General features: G+C 46.8%; 1 protein-coding gene across 1 annotated transcript in view; it reads right to left on the bottom strand.

Annotated features, from left to right (window-relative positions):
* Positions 1–10,691: 10,691 nt before the first annotated feature.
* The window catches only part of Polr1b (RNA polymerase I subunit Rpl135), a 65,393-nt gene continuing 59,141 nt past the window's right edge, over positions 10,692–16,943 (bottom strand). Inside the window, exons 25-26 of the mRNA XM_077698909.1 lie at positions 14,545–14,709; positions 10,692–12,870 (exon numbers count right to left, since the gene is read on the bottom strand). Coding sequence (XP_077555035.1) covers positions 12,673–12,870; positions 14,545–14,709 — 363 coding nt within the window. The 3' untranslated portion in view covers positions 10,692–12,672. The remainder of the gene's footprint in view (positions 12,871–14,544; positions 14,710–16,943) is intronic.

Raw genomic sequence — 16,943 nt, 5'->3', positions numbered from 1 at the left:
AGTCAAAAAATGGCTGCAGCTTAGCTCAGCTAACCTTGGATATGCAAAGCCAAAGTTTTGCTTAGTCTTGTTGAAACTTGATTTCGCTTGGTTAACCTTTGATGTAGTTGTATTGCCGACCACGGCTCAACGCCACTCTCTCCAGTGCAACGCACAGAGGAGGAGGCCCGGCGCACGCGGCGTTCATTCTCGGCAAACGCGCCGTTGGCCGAGGCACAATCAGCACAAATTGACACGCAAGATACTGACGGCGCAAAGTGATGACTCAGGGGACCCAGGGAAATACTGTGCCTACATTGACGTTGTCCCTAGGCGCAAAAAAACAAACCAAGTGACGTCATGTTTTCATCACGTGACCTAAGATGTTCTTTCCTACTTCAACGCACTTCGGGTTGACTTTAGGTTCCGTTTAGCCTCGGCTTTTTTTCTTGTGCGCGATGTCAAAGCCGTCTTAGCGGCTAATTGGGCTATAATTTGTTCCCGGATACTTTGGATAACACAAGAGTTACAGCCGTTTTCCGTAATCACACTCTCTCCATGGATGGCCATGCTTTATTGTGCAACACACATTGTGGAAAAGCCAGCTTATAAAGACAAAGGTACCGATTCTCCAAAGGTCGGCTTCACTTCTAAACACAAATGCATTCCTGTGGAGACATCTTTTCAGGGGCAGTATAACTCTTCAATATAAATACGAAGGCCGTAGGACTTTCTGTTATTTTTACGAAATATTTCCGTACTGAGAACCGGCTTTGTGCGGCGGAGAAACCTGTTCCAGAGAGAGCGTGACACCATACAAGGAGGCACTGCCGTCAAGGCCAGCCCTAGAACAGCTCCGCTGTTATATATAAAAGATAAGAACTTGCTATTATGTAGAACAAGAAACAAAATATAAAGAAATGGTGCACGAGCAGTGCGAAGGCAGGGAAATTGATTTGCATTGAACAAACTGCGTTCAATTCATCACGAGAGGAGCAAGAAAGGGAGGAAACTTTCTTTCCTTGCCGCTGTCCTTGAGGCGCTTGATGTGCCTTCGCCTCTCATCATCATCGACTGTTTTCTGAAACCCATCGTGTAGAGTTGGCTTTCCTGCGGTGCATCCTTGTGACTGGACGGTCGCCATCAGTGAGGCATAGAAAGTTTCGCTTTAAAACCACAATAATAACAATTATCATCACCATCAGCAGCAGCAGCAGCAGCAGCCTATCTACGCCCACTGCAGGACAAAGGCCTCTCCCATGGATCGCCAATTATCCCAGTCCTGTGCTAACTGCGACCAATTTATCCCCAATGTGACCACTAATAACAATACATGAACGTAACTTGATTAGGAAGCACATTGGCGTGCCTTGCAGATTCCCGTCGCCGTCTACCTGCGATGTTAGCTGCTGCTAAAGATGGACATATCATTATCTTCAATACTCCTATGCAGATAACTGTCTCCTATTGATATTTGTCTGTAGCACTAAAAGAGGCGAAACTCAGTCCACTTATGGCCTCTCATTGACTGTCAAATTTGGTACGAATTGTTCTCCAGCTTCTGTGAGATGATGGCCAGCCCAGCTATCTTTCAGGATGCCATTCCTCCCATAACAACCTCCGGATCGTCTCAAACTCAATTAAAGACATTTGCGCCAAGTTCAATGACACTTTGATTACGGCTAGTTCAGTACCAATCCCAGGTTACTAGACTTGCATAGAAATACGACCGGAGGTAATGTCATTTGTGACGCCCACCTGGGTAAAATATTACCTCTGATGTCACTGCCATTGTGATGTTATAATAGTCCTAGTTTTGGTAAAGATATCATTAGTAAGGCAGTAGTAGGGCTCTCACATTAGAAAAGTCACTTACATGCCCAGCTGGACAAAAACTGGCTGGGAATCGCATGCCGCTAAAACGTTTTGCTAGAAAGAACAGTGTCAGTGTCCGTATACAAAATGTGGCTGATCAAATAAGAGTAACTATTTTAACAACTTTGCGTACGTTTACTCGCAGGCTAACAGCATAACTACGCCACCGAGCACAAGCAAGCCAAGCAGCCCTTTCAGTGATAAGAAGAAGACTGTAGCTGTGGTTGTCGTGGCGGTGTGCGTGGTTATCGTCGTGATCTCTTGCATCTTCATACCGACCATCATCGCGAGCATCCTTCCACGACAGAGCCCTCCGCTTACCTGCCAGACGGGAGACTGCATGACCCACGCACACATATTGGGCATTCATCGGAATCGTGCTGGAAACGGCCCCTGCGATGACTTCGGTGCGTTCGTCTGCAGTGGTTGGAGGAACGACCAGCCACAGCTTGCAGAAACAGTCGTCGGTGCTCGTATCAATGCCTGGCTCCTACAGCTGTCTGATGTGCGTTCATACAACCGCCCGGAGAATGCCGCTATAAAGAGGATGGCACAAATGGTAGCCGTCTGCTTGGAAGAAAGTGCAACGAATGACACCGAGAACATCCAAGCGTTCATGACCTTCATGGTTGAACACTTGTTCCCATGGATGGAAAACGCCTCGGGTGTTCCAGTCGGGGCACAACGGAACTACTCAAGACCCCTCAGCACTTTGCTGGATCTGGCTATCAGGTGGTCGCTACCGCTGTGGTTCCACGTTGACTTATTGCTGCCGAACCCAGATAAAAACGTAAGCAACCCCGCAATCTTAATCAGCCCGTCTCCACTGCCCGCTGTTTGGGAAAGGCTACACAAAGTCATCGTGGGCTACGGGGAGCAAACGTACCTGGAGTTCGTGAAAATTTTCAAACAAATCATCTACAGAAATAGAATTCTACCAAAGACATATCTGTCGTTCCTGGAGAGAAGTGAGCCAGTTCAACGTTACGTATTTGCGAACATGTCCAGTGCTTATTTGGCTCCCTACGCCACGCCAGCAGTTGCCAAGATCCGCCACCTCGCGGAGTTTGTAAACCAACTGTCGACAGAGGATTGGGTTCTAGCGCTGCAATCCTGCCATCACTTCTCGCCGCCATTGACTGGGAACGAGACCTTTTTTGTTAGCAACGCCGACATCATCAAGTCAATGCAGCTCCTATTTAACTCGTATTCAGCGGACGAAATCACCTTTCACACTGCCTGGTGGCTTACGCAGTTGCTTGGCGCACACAGCAGCCGAGAGATTCGTGATTACATCAAATCCGATCGACTGGGTCATTTGTTGTTCCAGGTGTCTTGCGGAACCCTTTTTTCCACGGACTTTAACGTGCTCTTGGCAAGCGTCAATCTTCCAAAATTAACCATCAAAGAAAAAGAATTGGCAACGGCACTTCTGAAAATTGTTCATGACGCAGCAATCAATAAGCTTCAAGTTTCCCGTGCACTCGACAATCAGAGTATGGCCGTACTATCCGAAAAACTTAAAAACACAAGCACGGTCATTTGGCCTGAGAAACGGTACATGACACCCAATAGCTTCGAACAACTTTATGGGCCTCTGTGCAATGCCTCGTTGGGGTGTTTCCGGTGCTGGCATGCGAGCCGCTTAAGCCTGTCCAAGTTGATAGGCAGTGAGCAATACGTCGCTGGAATACAAGTCTTCAAGATTAATTCTCGTTCTTTAAGTTCGTACAACCCAATCCTCAATGTGCTGTCCGTCGCTGAGACGGCACTGAATCCACCTTATTTCTACTTGCAAGTCCCGACTGCAGTTCACTTCGGGGGCCTCGGCTTTTTGTACGCAACGGAAGTCGCACGTGCTCTGGACGCCTTGACGGTTTACCTCGCGCATTTGAAATCGATTCCCGCCAATCCGGCCGCTGCTGGAGACAGGGGCATGTACTTCTGGAAACTCTTCTCCTGCCCTGAGGCTCTCAACCCACGCACTCTGTTCCCGGAATTACCTGCTTTAGAGATTGCCCACTCCATGTACCTCGAATTTCACGCCCCGAAATACGACATGCCCCTAAAAGACATGGAGACCTACACCCCTGAACAAGTGTTCTTCATTACAGCCTGCCATAGCCTCTGCGCAGTTGGATCACATGGCAAACAATGGTCGGAGAAGTGCAACCACATTATGCGCAACTTCGAGCCTTTCGCTGCAGCCTTTAAGTGCCCGCCTAATTCGCGCATGAATCCTGGCGCAAAGTGCCGCTTCTTTTGACTACATGTGTTTTTGAGCGTCAATAGGCTTTTGCACAAGTTGCTATTATTATTTTTAGATTTCAAGTGGTCACTGCAGACAAGATTAAACAACGTCATTTGTTGTTTCATTTGTTGTTTAGTTCCTTCACTTCAACGGTGATTGCTGAATTATAACATAATTCCGAATTTCTAATAAACAGGCTGTCACAACAGCTTGCACTGTGCTTGAGACAAGTTTCTGTCGAACAAGTGCGCGATGTAGTGCCGGCAGTCCCGTAATAGGACATTGCCCATGGTCAGCCCGGCCATGCTCTGTGCTGCGTACAAGGCCCCTGTGCATGGGTTGCGTAGGTGTCTGCCACCTCTGCCCCGTAACTCATTCCCCGCTACCGCCCCTCACCCTCTTCCTTTCCCTCTCTCTCCCCTCTCCAGGTGAATTGAAAACAGGCTTATTTAATGCAATCAATTTTCCCGCCTTAGCATTGTTCGCGCGCCATCTGCTGGGACAGCGTGCATCCGTTTATTACCTTTCGTTTCTTGATCTGCCCAGAACAGCACGAATAGAAGCTCTGTTTATAGAGATTTTTAAGCAATCCTCGATGTCTTGTCAGGACACCCAGATGAAAAAATACAAAGTGGTTTCAACTGGTCCCAGCTCAACTGGTTTATTAGCCATATCCCAGTTGGACCCAATTGCAACTGGTCCCGGTTGGTACCAGGCACTATTGGTCCCACTTGAAACCAGTTGCTATTGGTCCCAGTTGGAACCAGTACAAAGCCACTACTGGTTCCACTAGCTGAGAACTGCACAAATGCCCGTCGGTTTTTTTTTTTTTTTCAAACATTTAAAGTATTGCACGTAGAACAGATCAGGGTCTCGAACAGATCAGGCAAAATGGACCGCACAGTTCCTGTCGCACCCACTGCTGATCCTGGCACAGCAGAATGTCTTTGGTAGTGTTCCTGCTGTGATGGCGAAAGCTTTTCCACAGTAGACACAATTGGCTTTTGCCCATTTCTTTTCAGCTTCCGTGGTGTAGCAGATACTTTTGAAGCAAGGGTCAATCAGCATGGAAAGTGCTGGCACTTTCGCCACTTTGATGTCGGAAAATCGTGTCGAAAGACTACGCACGAGACCGGAGGAAAGAGGTGCTGCTTCGTCTGTTCCAGATACTTGCTCCTCAAGCATGACTCGTGTGGTGCAGGAGTGGAATAACTGGTGAAGGAGTCGGATAGTGGTCTGCAGTAAGCTTGGCAGTAGCCTGCTCTAAGTGCAGGAGCATTCTCACCACGGCATTCATGAGCTTCCGCTCTTACGCGCTAAGATGTTTTCACCTAGTCCGACTCCGACAGCTGTGCAGAAATAGGAGCCCAAAATTTCAGCAGCCGTGCCAACAATGCATGCTCGCTGTTTCAGCGCTGAAGTTATCCAAGTTGTCACAAGCCGCCGGCTTGTGACATCTTGGATAACTTCAAGGGCCGGCATATGCATGTCCTTCTGTATTTCGAGGAGCCTACCTCATGCCCGCGCGCTTTTCTTGTAGTGTCCCACAATGGACCTTGATTTCTCATAAAGTAGGGCAAAACTAGAAACTTCTTTTTTTGCATCGCTAATGTGCAGTTGCAGTGTGTGTCCTAAATACTGCAGTCCCTGCCACGATGACCTGGAAACAGCCGAAACAGTTTCTTCCGTTGCCCGTGACAACAAAGGTTGTCACGGGTGGGGCCGTCGGGAAGGCCCCATTCTTTTGCGACCACTTAAAGAAAACGCAGGATATTGTCTGTCATGTGGCCGTCCAGCATTGCTTTGCATGCCAAGGCAAATGCATGCTGCATCCAGCATGTGGACGACCAGTCACGCTGCCCGCTCGCGATGTCTACACATCCGTTGTAAGCATGTAGCACTAGACTCCCCGGGAGAAAATTTTTCGCATGTCCAATTCAACTCTTTCATCTTTGTCGCATACAAATCTGGAATTGATCGCGAAAATGCATTTCGAGAATGGATGACGTACTCGGCATTGCACTGGATGGGTAACGTACAGCACAGACACGGAAGTTGGCTTTGATTCGTCAGACTTCAGTACGGACGGCGAAAGTGCGTCAAACCGAAGTTTCTCTTTCTCCTTGGGCCGTTATCGTTGCCGCTCATTGATCGTGTTCTAAAGATCACAGCCCTTGCAGGGTGTCGACATCGTTTGGGAAGCAACCATAGTTTGGGCAGGGGCACCAGGCTTCGGCTGCACAAAAAGTGGAGAAACTGCTTTCCCAGCGTGGAGAAACTGCTTTGCGGGGTGGCGTGATTGGCACTTATATTTTTGTATGCATGTAAATAACTTTTTTACTTACAGTGCTTATATTTGCAGTATTATTCTGTAAGGGCCTTGTATTCAAAGTGTATATTTCAATTTTTTGTTTACCCTGTGCAAAGTAGCATGTTTTCAGCATTTTTTTCTTTTTACTTTTTTTTTGTTTTGATAGTTCTATTTATAATATTCGTAGTAAATCTGTTGTTTGAAATTGATACTGTTGAAAAGACCTATCCTTCCTCTACCACTTCATACCTCACACTCTAGGATGCGTAATTTTCTGCGGCAGCAAAAATATTTCCTTGACTACCAAAAACAACCGTTTTCTCCACGGTCACGAAGGTGTTAAACATTGGAAGCAAGCCACGACCTTCGAACTAAATGTTCGAACTATATGTTTGAGATTTGAATGAAGCTGGATTGTTGCATTCCCACCCCTCAAGCTCGCGTTGTACAGGAGCCAAAGTAGGCAAGGATGCGGTCGGCTGGCTGCTGCCTTGAAGGCCGGGTGTTTTCACGAGAGGTGGATCAGGTATAAATGGTCGACATTTTTAACTGCGACGAAAAAATTATTCATAGCCTTTCGGACAGAGGGTAAATATATCCGAGGTCTGTTTGCAGGGGGGTTACATCTTTGAAAAGAAATCTTAAAAAGCCAGCTTAGGTCACACCCACGTTGGGAGGATCGTGGAAAATTTGAAACTTCCACTGCTGTAAAACATAAAATACTGCAGCTATCGCCATTTCTGATGCCGACTTGATCACGCACGAAGGCCCTCAGAGATTATGCAATGTTGCCTGCTGCTTTACAGCACTTTTTTTTTTTTTTTTCGTGGCCTGTTGCTCAAAAAATCTACTTACAAAGCTTCGCACGTTTTTCGTCGACGTGTCCACACAGATGAAAATCGGCCTTTGACTTTTTTGCTGTTTTTGCAACAGTCCAGTTTTTCTGAGGAATCAAAATGAAGGACAACGCTACCTTTCTGCAAGAACTTCTTTTTCTCGCTTATCGTCAAGCTCGTATTTGATGCAATAGTCCAGGCCTTCTTGGAACTCCCCCTCACTCAGCCTTGTCTTCGTGTATGGGTCAGGTACTTCCGGTATTTTCTTGATTTTGGGATCAAATGGCGGAATGTGGGAAGAATGATATATTGTGAATTTCTTTGGCAGATGAGGTCTTGGAAACAATTTTAACAGGCGACAGTACTCATTATGCAAGTCTGAGCGTTAGAGGCACGCCACTCGGAGCACATACTGTAGCCCGGTTACCAATGTTGTGGCTTCTGTTCCCACTCCATGATGCTGCACTCAGATTTGCCCTGTTTTCTCTTGAAGGCATGCTCAATTGTTCTTGCTTGCTCTTGGCATATGAACCCTAGCAATAGGGACCAGACGGCCGTTGTATGGCACCACCATCGCTTCAGCGAACAGTGCCGCCCGTGGCGAACCGCTCGTCAGTGGAATGTCGGTGGCAGTCAGCACAGAGTGGCGGTCAGCGCAGCATTGGGCCTCTTCGATTTACAGTCTCGGGCTCACCGCGGACTCCCCGAGAAGCAGTCCAACATTCGATTTTCCCGTGTATCCCTATGGCTTCGGGGAATCCTCGGACTACCCGCGGGCAGCCCGCGGGGAGCCAGAAGTGGAAAATCGAAGAGGCCCATTGTTGTGCATGGCTTCCTGCCGTTCTGCTACGGTGCGGCTTGCAAAGCGTAGATAACCACTAGGACCTTTTCCAGATCGGTAAATTTTGAAAGTTGGGGCAACCTTTACGGGGAATGCCATGTGTGTGATTTACACCCATACTCAGCAATTACAAATAGCAGACGACGTTCAATGCGTCAAGCTCGAAGTCAAGCTGGAAGTGCAAGTCCGTTCCTTCAGGTTAATTTGTCATGGCTGCATACAGTTTGGCGTATCAAGGAATATATTGCAGCTAAATGCTCCTACAAAGCTGGCGTGTGCAAGCAGCCGACCCAGGAATTTTGTGGTGCTGGCGTTTGTCAGTTGATGACGAAACGGGGTCGTGAATAAGTGAAAGACAAAGTTGGGGGGTGCCTTCCAAGATTTACCCCAAAACAGAAATCGTATTTAATTTCACAGAAATACGCTTACTACAGTCATCGGGAATCGTTTACAGAATAAATACCGCATGATATAGTAGTACGTTATTGCTTGCAGTGGAAAAGCATTGATAAGACTTGCAATGGTTGCCGGTAAGTTGGTTAATAGTTTTTCAAAAACAATTCCTGCGTGGGCGAAGGACAAGAGACAGGAGGGTACCAAAAAACCAGCCCTCAGTTTCACAACTGCATGCTGGGGTCGAGGTCTACAAGCCGCCACCTATGCTTGAAAAATCATGCAATCCTCCATCTAACGACGATGACAGTTTATCGCAAAGCTTTCTAGTTTGCTTTTCCTTGGTAGCCTTCTGGATTTAAACTTTGACTAGTTGAGCTTTGAGTTTGACCATCACGCAGTTTGGTCTTTTGATCACAGCGTCTTTGACCCTTTCCCATTCTATTTCGCACGATGAAAGCTTCACATTCAACCATCGTCGTCGTTAAACGGAGGGCTGGATGGTTTTGCTGCTTTATTTTGCCCTTTTATGCAGCCCTCTCCAAATTCTGCTTCCAGCGTGTCAAAGAAGCGTCTGTGCTGGCGGACACGGGCTGACGCACTTCTATTTGAGGCATCTAATCACGCGTGTTTGGCTTCTTTACAAGGCATTACACGATATTTTAGGTACTCCGGAAAGAACATTTAATCATAAAAACCGGAGGCTGACACTAACACTGCCACATTTTTTAACTATCCTTGCCAGCCTTTATTCTACGCAGGTGGTAAAATAGGAAGCGGAGGGCGGATGGTTTGTAGCTTGGGCTGTTGGGTGGTTGAATAACCGTGGCTCTTGATAAAATGACCACTACAAACAAGGAGTTCTGCTTCGACTCTCAGGCTGACATGCTGTCACAGTGTTACTCACCAAAACCGAAAGCACAAAGCTCACGGTTACAGAAACTGTGAACTGCCGCGACGTTTACGGCCACACGGTAATCGATGTCGTATGCAAGTGTCTTTCTCCTCAAGCACACTTATCGAGGTATCCCATCGTTAAGGCTGGCATAGAAACCATAGTCATTAAAGCCAGTCAAGATAACTTGAAGTGGTGGAAATGAATACTAATATTAATAGTTTTACTCCTTCTCAGATCGCGCAAAGCCAGGCGCAGAGCGCTGCAAAAAGCGCTCATGTCAATGTAGCCCATTCCCAACCTTCGAAGCGTCCAATAAGTTCACGTAGTCGTTAGTGCAGTTACGAAGAAATTAATACTAATAATAGTAGTTTTAGTTTTATTTGTACTCATATGGGGTGGATCAAATCGTAGATCGCTGCAAAAAGCGCTCGTGTCATTATAGCCCATACCCAACTTTAGAAGCGCCCGACAAGTTTACGTAGCCATTATTGCATCTAAGAACCCAGCAAATTATTCTGTCTAGACTTCGTTTCACCACACATGTCCGCTCACAATACCACCAAAACATTTAAAGAACCGAAGCAAACACGGCAAAACAACAAGAGACCAGCTCATTCCACTAACAACGGGAGCGCCGGACGGTGGCGCCACCCGTCCAGCTGCCCGGTCCCTATGCTGCTTCAACTGGGACGGTAGTTTTAAAGGTGAAACTTGTGCACTCTGAACATGCCTGCTCAGCTCCTCAACAGCTGCTTGAGTAGGCACAAACGTTTTCTCGGGTCTGTCTGAAGACTCCGCTGTCAGCTCCTTGAAACAACAGAAGCCGTTCCCACACACAAAATTCATTTCTTCGACATCGATACTTCCTTCAGGTAGATGCTGCTTCAACCAGCAGTGCCCAGATCTGTCCCGCTGCGGAAGTTCCTTTGAGAGACAATTTTTTCTTATGCACCCCTAAATGATCAGCGCAAACCATGTGCTTCTCACTATACTCTTGGGTCATGAGACTTCCTGGGAATCCCTCGCGTGTTTGAATTGTCACAGGCGACGCTCACACAGCTGGGGCAGTTTCTTGAAGATCCCTCCTGTTATTGCTCACTGCACCTACGGCTGCTGCAGTTATTTTTTTTTATACTTTTTGTTTTGGTGCAAAGCACGACATAATATCTGACTGACACTAGGCAGGCAGTACAGCCGCCGTCCAGCAGTTCTTATCGATTCCCGCCATAATGTCTCTCCCAGACAATGCAAGTTAGACTCAATGAACGCGTAACCTAAGCTCACCGGTCACTCCCGAGACGTTCAAATATCATTTTACTATCTTTATTATGCGAGTGAACCTGCACGGGCAGCACACAAAGCAAACAAGCAGTGCATTAATGGATGCATACAGAAAAAAAGCGACAGCACTAGCCTCAACAATCCACATGGGAACCATTTATGCCTTATTACACTAAAATACTGAGTGCTCTATACGTGTTAAATTTCAACAAATAATGGTAACGTCAATGCCACTTTGATGGCATTGGAGGTCCCGCCCACGGTTTCTTACCTTGGGACCTCCTCTTGTATACTTACATTATGTAATCGCACATTATTGCATTTTTTGAAATAAACTTTGAACTTTGGTAATTTTCTGTTTGTACCGGCCATTTTTCGCGTTACTTTGTGGTCAGAAGCTTCTTACAAACCACTCTAGTACCGTAGTTACTCACATAATGACCGCAATTTTTTTCCAAAAAATTCCATGCAAACTTAGGGGTGCGTTCTAATGCGGGGTAAATTTTTCGTGAAACATGTTTGAGCACAGAAAATGCAAGCAAATTGTGGGTCAAAATTTTTACGATAGGTCTCACGAACATAAAAAATTATAAACAAAAACATAATAAAATCTCCACACACTGCCGCCAGTCGCTTTGCAAAGTGACGTGAAATGCAGTGTCGTCGCGAATTACGAAATGTGCCGGAATGAGTTTGCTGAGGGGTGACAACCGTTCAACCAACAAGTGGCTGCCACTGTCACAGCGCGGGACATGAAAGCAGGCATGGCTGCTGACGCAGCAACCTGAGCACGTTTTTTTCTTTGTCTTGTGAGTACATTATGTGCATTTAGTGCGAGTTTCTTCTTCATCAATATTGAACGCATGCTAGCCTTCATCGCTAATATCGGCGAGTCTGTCGCAGTAATGTAGCCATGTCCTGTTTGAACTGGAAGGAGAGAGACGTATGCACGACCATCATCAGCTAAACTTGGTACAAATGCGACATATTGTTGCGGCTAGTTATGGTGCGTTCATTGTGCGGGAAATAAAAAAAAGTCGAACTTTGATGGCAAACTGCAGGGGTACGATCATTACACGAGTGCGATCATTATGCGAGTAAATACAGTTTGTCACTGCAATACTGCTAACATCGTAAATGGCTTTTTGTAGCTGCAAAACTACAAAAACAATGCAACAAGTTCTTCAGGCAGGTGATAGAGAACAACCCTGGCTTCCACTTGTAAAAGTGCGAAAAAAAAAAATTAAAGATAGCTTTTTTTTCATTGATTTTCAAATTATACCAATATGCATGGCTTTGCCGTACTGTAGTCCATTTTTTCAGATTAAACCACCTTGCCTACACAAACTAAAATTGACACGAAGTCTGAAAAACAATAGAACAATAATGCTAAAAAAATTGAACTCCCTAGCTTTTTTAGATGCAGAGAAAAAGGGCCCAACATTTCGGCATTTTGATATAGTGTCATCTTTGTGAAATAATTTGCTCTACAAGCCAAAAAAATATGTTCAACCATTTGAGAGTATGCAAACTTTTCACAGAAAGAAAAAACGATAATAGCTGCAATAGTTTGTGTTTTACAGCAGCAGAATATTCAAATCTCCCGCAGTACTTCCAACACGTCTCTGACCCAAGCCAGCTTTAGATTTCTTTCCTGCAAACTAACTACAGACATATTTTGCCCTGTGTCCAAGGAACCATATACTATAAATTTTTCATCAAAATTAAAAATGGCGACCGGCCACGCTTGTCCCATCTCTTGTAAAAACACCCTACCTTGATTGGCTGGCAGCATGTGGCAAAATGGAACCACCGGCTCACACCTGCTCACACCAAAAAGACACACGGGAAATCGAGAAAACGACGCACAGAAATGGCCAACAACTTGCGTGCAACTGACGTTCTTTACTATACACAAGAGCCAGGCACTGTCCATTCGCAACCTATGTACAGCCCGCACTTGCACACAACGCTGCCCAGCACGCGACGAGGCCCCGGTGCCGTCCGTCACTTGACGTGCAGCTTGACGTCGATGTTCATGGCGGCCAGCTCGGCGACCAGGTACCGGAACACGTAGGGGATGCTGATGATCTCGATGAAGTCCCCCGTCCGGCACGTGGGGCAGGTCCACTTGCGGATCACGTCACTGTCCACCCGGTCCATCACGGGCGACAGCATGCTCATGCACTGGCTGCACACGTACGCCTGACAGAGGGAAAAACATCACACGTCATGAGCAGTCAGAGAACGAACCCCCACTGGACACAAAGTTGCCATCACGCAGCACGTTTCTACAGATGCTCCTTTACAACATTTATGTTCCAATAGTTCTGACTAAAAGAATTCAAATTTTGAAGGCTTAACGTGCCAAAGCCACACCTAGGCTCTAAGGCAGGCCATAGTGGAGGGCTCCAGATTAATTCTGACCACCTAGGGATCTCTAACGTGCACTGAAATCTTGACACACGGGCGTTGTTGTTTCTCGCCTCCATCTGAAAAGCAGCCACTGTGATTGAAATCGGGATTGCGACGATGTGGCCACTGTGGCAAGACTGGGACAACGACGAACGGCGACGATGAAACGATGGGAAAATACCCCAACAGGGTATGTGTTTGAGAAAGGGTGCAAAGAGGAGGAAGGGTGCATGCAGTTGCTGCACAAACTGCAATCTGAGGGTTTGCGTCTGGAAGCCACTCCAGGGGTGCAAGACGCCAAAGCCAGGCTAGCTCTCAAGGTGGGAAACAATTCAAACATCACCGGTGGCCCACTGCAACCCACATCAAAGGACGTTCTGTTCTCATTTCTTTAGTCCTAGTGCTTTCAAGTATTTCCCTAGAGGCACAATAGCATTCTGTTTTTCCCTTTCTCTGTCATCATCCATGCCTGTTCCTTGTGTTTCTAATATATACTTACTTGTGTGTTGTGAAACCGCAGTTCTTTCAAGCACTAATTCAAGCACTAACGAGGCGCACCCCTTCACACCCCCGTCCTCAGGCTCGGCAGCACAATGCCTCATTAACTGCGCCACCAGGACAGGTAATAGTTCAAGTTAAAAACTAACCGAACCCCTGGGTGTAAGTTGCTGCGTGAAAGCAGCTGGAAACAATTTACTAATGGAAAGTACGCTGTGCTGTCATGACATAAGGGGAATTAAGGAGTAGGACAGGATAGCCAACAGCCCTCAACTGCATGAAGAGTACCGCATTTGGCACACGAATACGAAGTTCAGACCCTCCTGTGAAAAAAACACAAGCAAGCAGGCTAAAACTTTCGCTCGTACTCTAATATAATGATGGGACCCAGGCACACCTACAAAGAGCGCTAACTGCATTTCAATTTGCATATCGACGGTACTTCTGTTTTGGGATTTACAATTCTTGAAATTTCGGGAGGCAATATCTGGGAGCTATTTGCGACTAACAAATGGGGAACAAATCGGTTGCATTTTAAGATTCAACAGCCTGTGCGCAAGGGGAGCCTGTTAAACATCAGCAACTCTCCCACGAGCACCTTGTACATATCATTGAGGGCTGAAAGTTATTGGCTACCTATACTGAGCCTTGCCTACTGGAGGACTGGTCGCATCTTTGGAGCATAACACATTGCACTGTGGCATGGCACAGAAGGAAGGAAGGTAGTGCAAGAAGAAAAGAAAGACACACGTCTAAAAACCATGATTGCAACGATGACTGTGCTGTGCTGGCACAACCCCACTCATGCCTGCAAAGCAGCATAAAATCAACAGGCACAAGCAGGTCCTGAAGCAGCAAAGCGAAAAATGTTATCTTACCACACACATTCCCAAAATGCACACAGTTTCAGTTCGTGGTACGCACACAGCGAGTGAAGTAAAAAAATGGTTATCGATGCGCACCCACCAGAGACTTGTCGGAGCAGTTGAACAGCCTGTCCTGCAACAGGAACGACGCCCCGTGTGCCAGCAGGGAGTCCCGCTCCATCTCTCCAAAACGGATACCGCCGGCCCTCTTGCGACCTTTGACGGGCTGGTGGGTCAGTGTGTCCACCGGGCCTGTGGTTCGCACCTGTTTGCACATCATCGTCCTCATCATTTCTGGTCCTTTGGGAGTAAGGGACTGACTGCACCATAGCCCTGACCGCACACTGAATGACTTTGAAAATTGTAACCGAATGTAGCAACAAATTTGCAGAAACAGATCTACTGTAGAATGAACTGCTGGCACTGCCAAACCTGCTTTGAGTAAACTGCAGAATGTACCTGCATTACTTTGATATATCAAGTACTTGTAAGGGCGCAAAGTAGTTGCACTGCTATTGAATATACCAGGAACTAAAAGTGCAGCTGAACAGCTTTGGCTTCGTATTGGCCCTAACATGAGTGCAGCTTAGGGGTGCAATCAGGGGATATGGCACAGGGACATGGAACTTTCATGACCCCGAAATGTTCCCTAAATAACCAGCCAAAAAGGAAGACGACAGCTGAGATGACTTGGTATCCCAATCACAGCTTACATAACGGGTTCATAAAAAGGCAAACTGGTGATGACCTAAGGCTAGGAACTCGTAACGCCACCCCCCCTTCTTGCCCTTCTTGGCTGCTAGAGAAAGGTAATTGTTGAACAACAGACAAGACCGCTGACCCCACTTTCCTCCAACAACTGCACAACAGGGGACCCAGCCATCATAAATGACAAAAGCCGCTCATTTCAGCACTGGCAATGGGCGCTCAGAATAGTATAAGTGCATAGTCGGCGGTAAATTGTACATTTCAAATTACTCATCGTCATCATCATCATCAGCCTGGTTGTGTCACTGCTGGGCGTAAGCCACTTACTTTTAAAGGACCTCAGCCACGTTTATCAAGTGCTAGCTAAGTTCCCCCTATGCCCCCGAATTTCTGTAGTTTATGCCTCCGTTGAGTCCTTGGCTGACCCTATTGCGTTTACGGTGTTTTGGCGGCCACTACGTCAAATGGATGGTCCCTCTGTAGTTCCTCATGCACATGACGTGTCCCACCTACGCCTATGTTTTTCGCTTAATTTGAACTAGAACGTCTTCCACACAAGTCTGTTCCCTAATCCATGCAGCTGCTTTCTTATCCCTAAGCATGATGCCTGGAATTCTTCCTTCCATAGCCTGCTGGGCCGATCTAAGTTTCCTTTCAAGTCGCTTAGTGAGACCCGTTTCTGCCCCATACGTCATTACCGGAAGAACGCATTAATTATACAGTTGAATCCTGCTACAACAAAATTAACAGGACGTGTGAAAAATTTCATTGAAGCGACAATTCGTTGAGGCGAAATGTGCCCAACATACCACTGAAGGGCAATAAAAATAACCATGTACATTATACCCACCACTGACCGCTTAATGCAATGTTTAGAAAAAGGGCTGACGTGCAATTAAACTGCGCGTTACCAAGAGGGGGGGAGAAACACAGTCATGAAACATATTGCTGTACAACAACACGCATCTACCAAGCCAATTACTTGCAGGTAGCTGCTAGGCCATCATAACTCCCCTCTAGCTTGTGGCAGGAGTGGCGTCCATTATCGTATCCTCTGACTAGGCACAGCGGCATCTCACCTCGGCAGGCAAGCCGCACGCGCTTAAATTTATCGCGGCTGCGAGCTCACGATTACAATAGGGTAACGAGGGTTCAAGACTAAATACGAAAACGTCATTTTTTCTTTTGACTATGAAGAATGGTAGTAGTTAAACCTCGATATAACGAACTTCAATATAACGAAATTCTCGATATAACGAAGTTACAAGGCACACACAACTTACTTCCCATTGGTTGGAAACCATGTATATTTTATCTCGATATAACGAAGCAAATGTTGCTGTAATTTCATTACAACGAAGTCTCTGAACTTGAAAATTTACCCACGAAGACAATTTCCCCGTGACGACGTCTGAGGGGAAAGCGTTGGCAGCGCGAGCGACTTGGGTAACACACGCGTCCGGGCCTCCCGGGGCGCGCGGCAAGCAAGGGAGAAGCAGCGAAATCCTCCCGCTGTTGCGAATGGGCATCCCACCGCAGCCACCAAGGTTGCGACTCGCATCCCAGCTTGTCTCCGATGTTGGTTATCAGCCATCCTGATGCTGTCTTTGCTGTTCGGACTGGGCCCGCTCACCGCAGCCACCACTCTTGCGACTGGCCATCCGAGCGCAGCCACCGGTGTAGCGACGTTGCCTTGATCCGTCCGCTATCAACGCGGCGTAGAGCAGAGCGAGGAAGTTATCGAGTCGACGAAAAGTTGAAGCAACATTTATATGCAGTATGTGCAAGGGT

Source organism: Haemaphysalis longicornis, unplaced genomic scaffold (genome assembly GCF_048455015.1).
Source record: "Haemaphysalis longicornis isolate Haplotype H1 unplaced genomic scaffold, Haemaphysalis longicornis Haplotype H1 scaffold_2, whole genome shotgun sequence".
In the NCBI taxonomy this organism is placed as follows: Eukaryota; Metazoa; Arthropoda; class Arachnida; order Ixodida; family Ixodidae; genus Haemaphysalis; species Haemaphysalis longicornis.
This window is presented reverse-complemented; position numbering and strand designations above follow the sequence as displayed.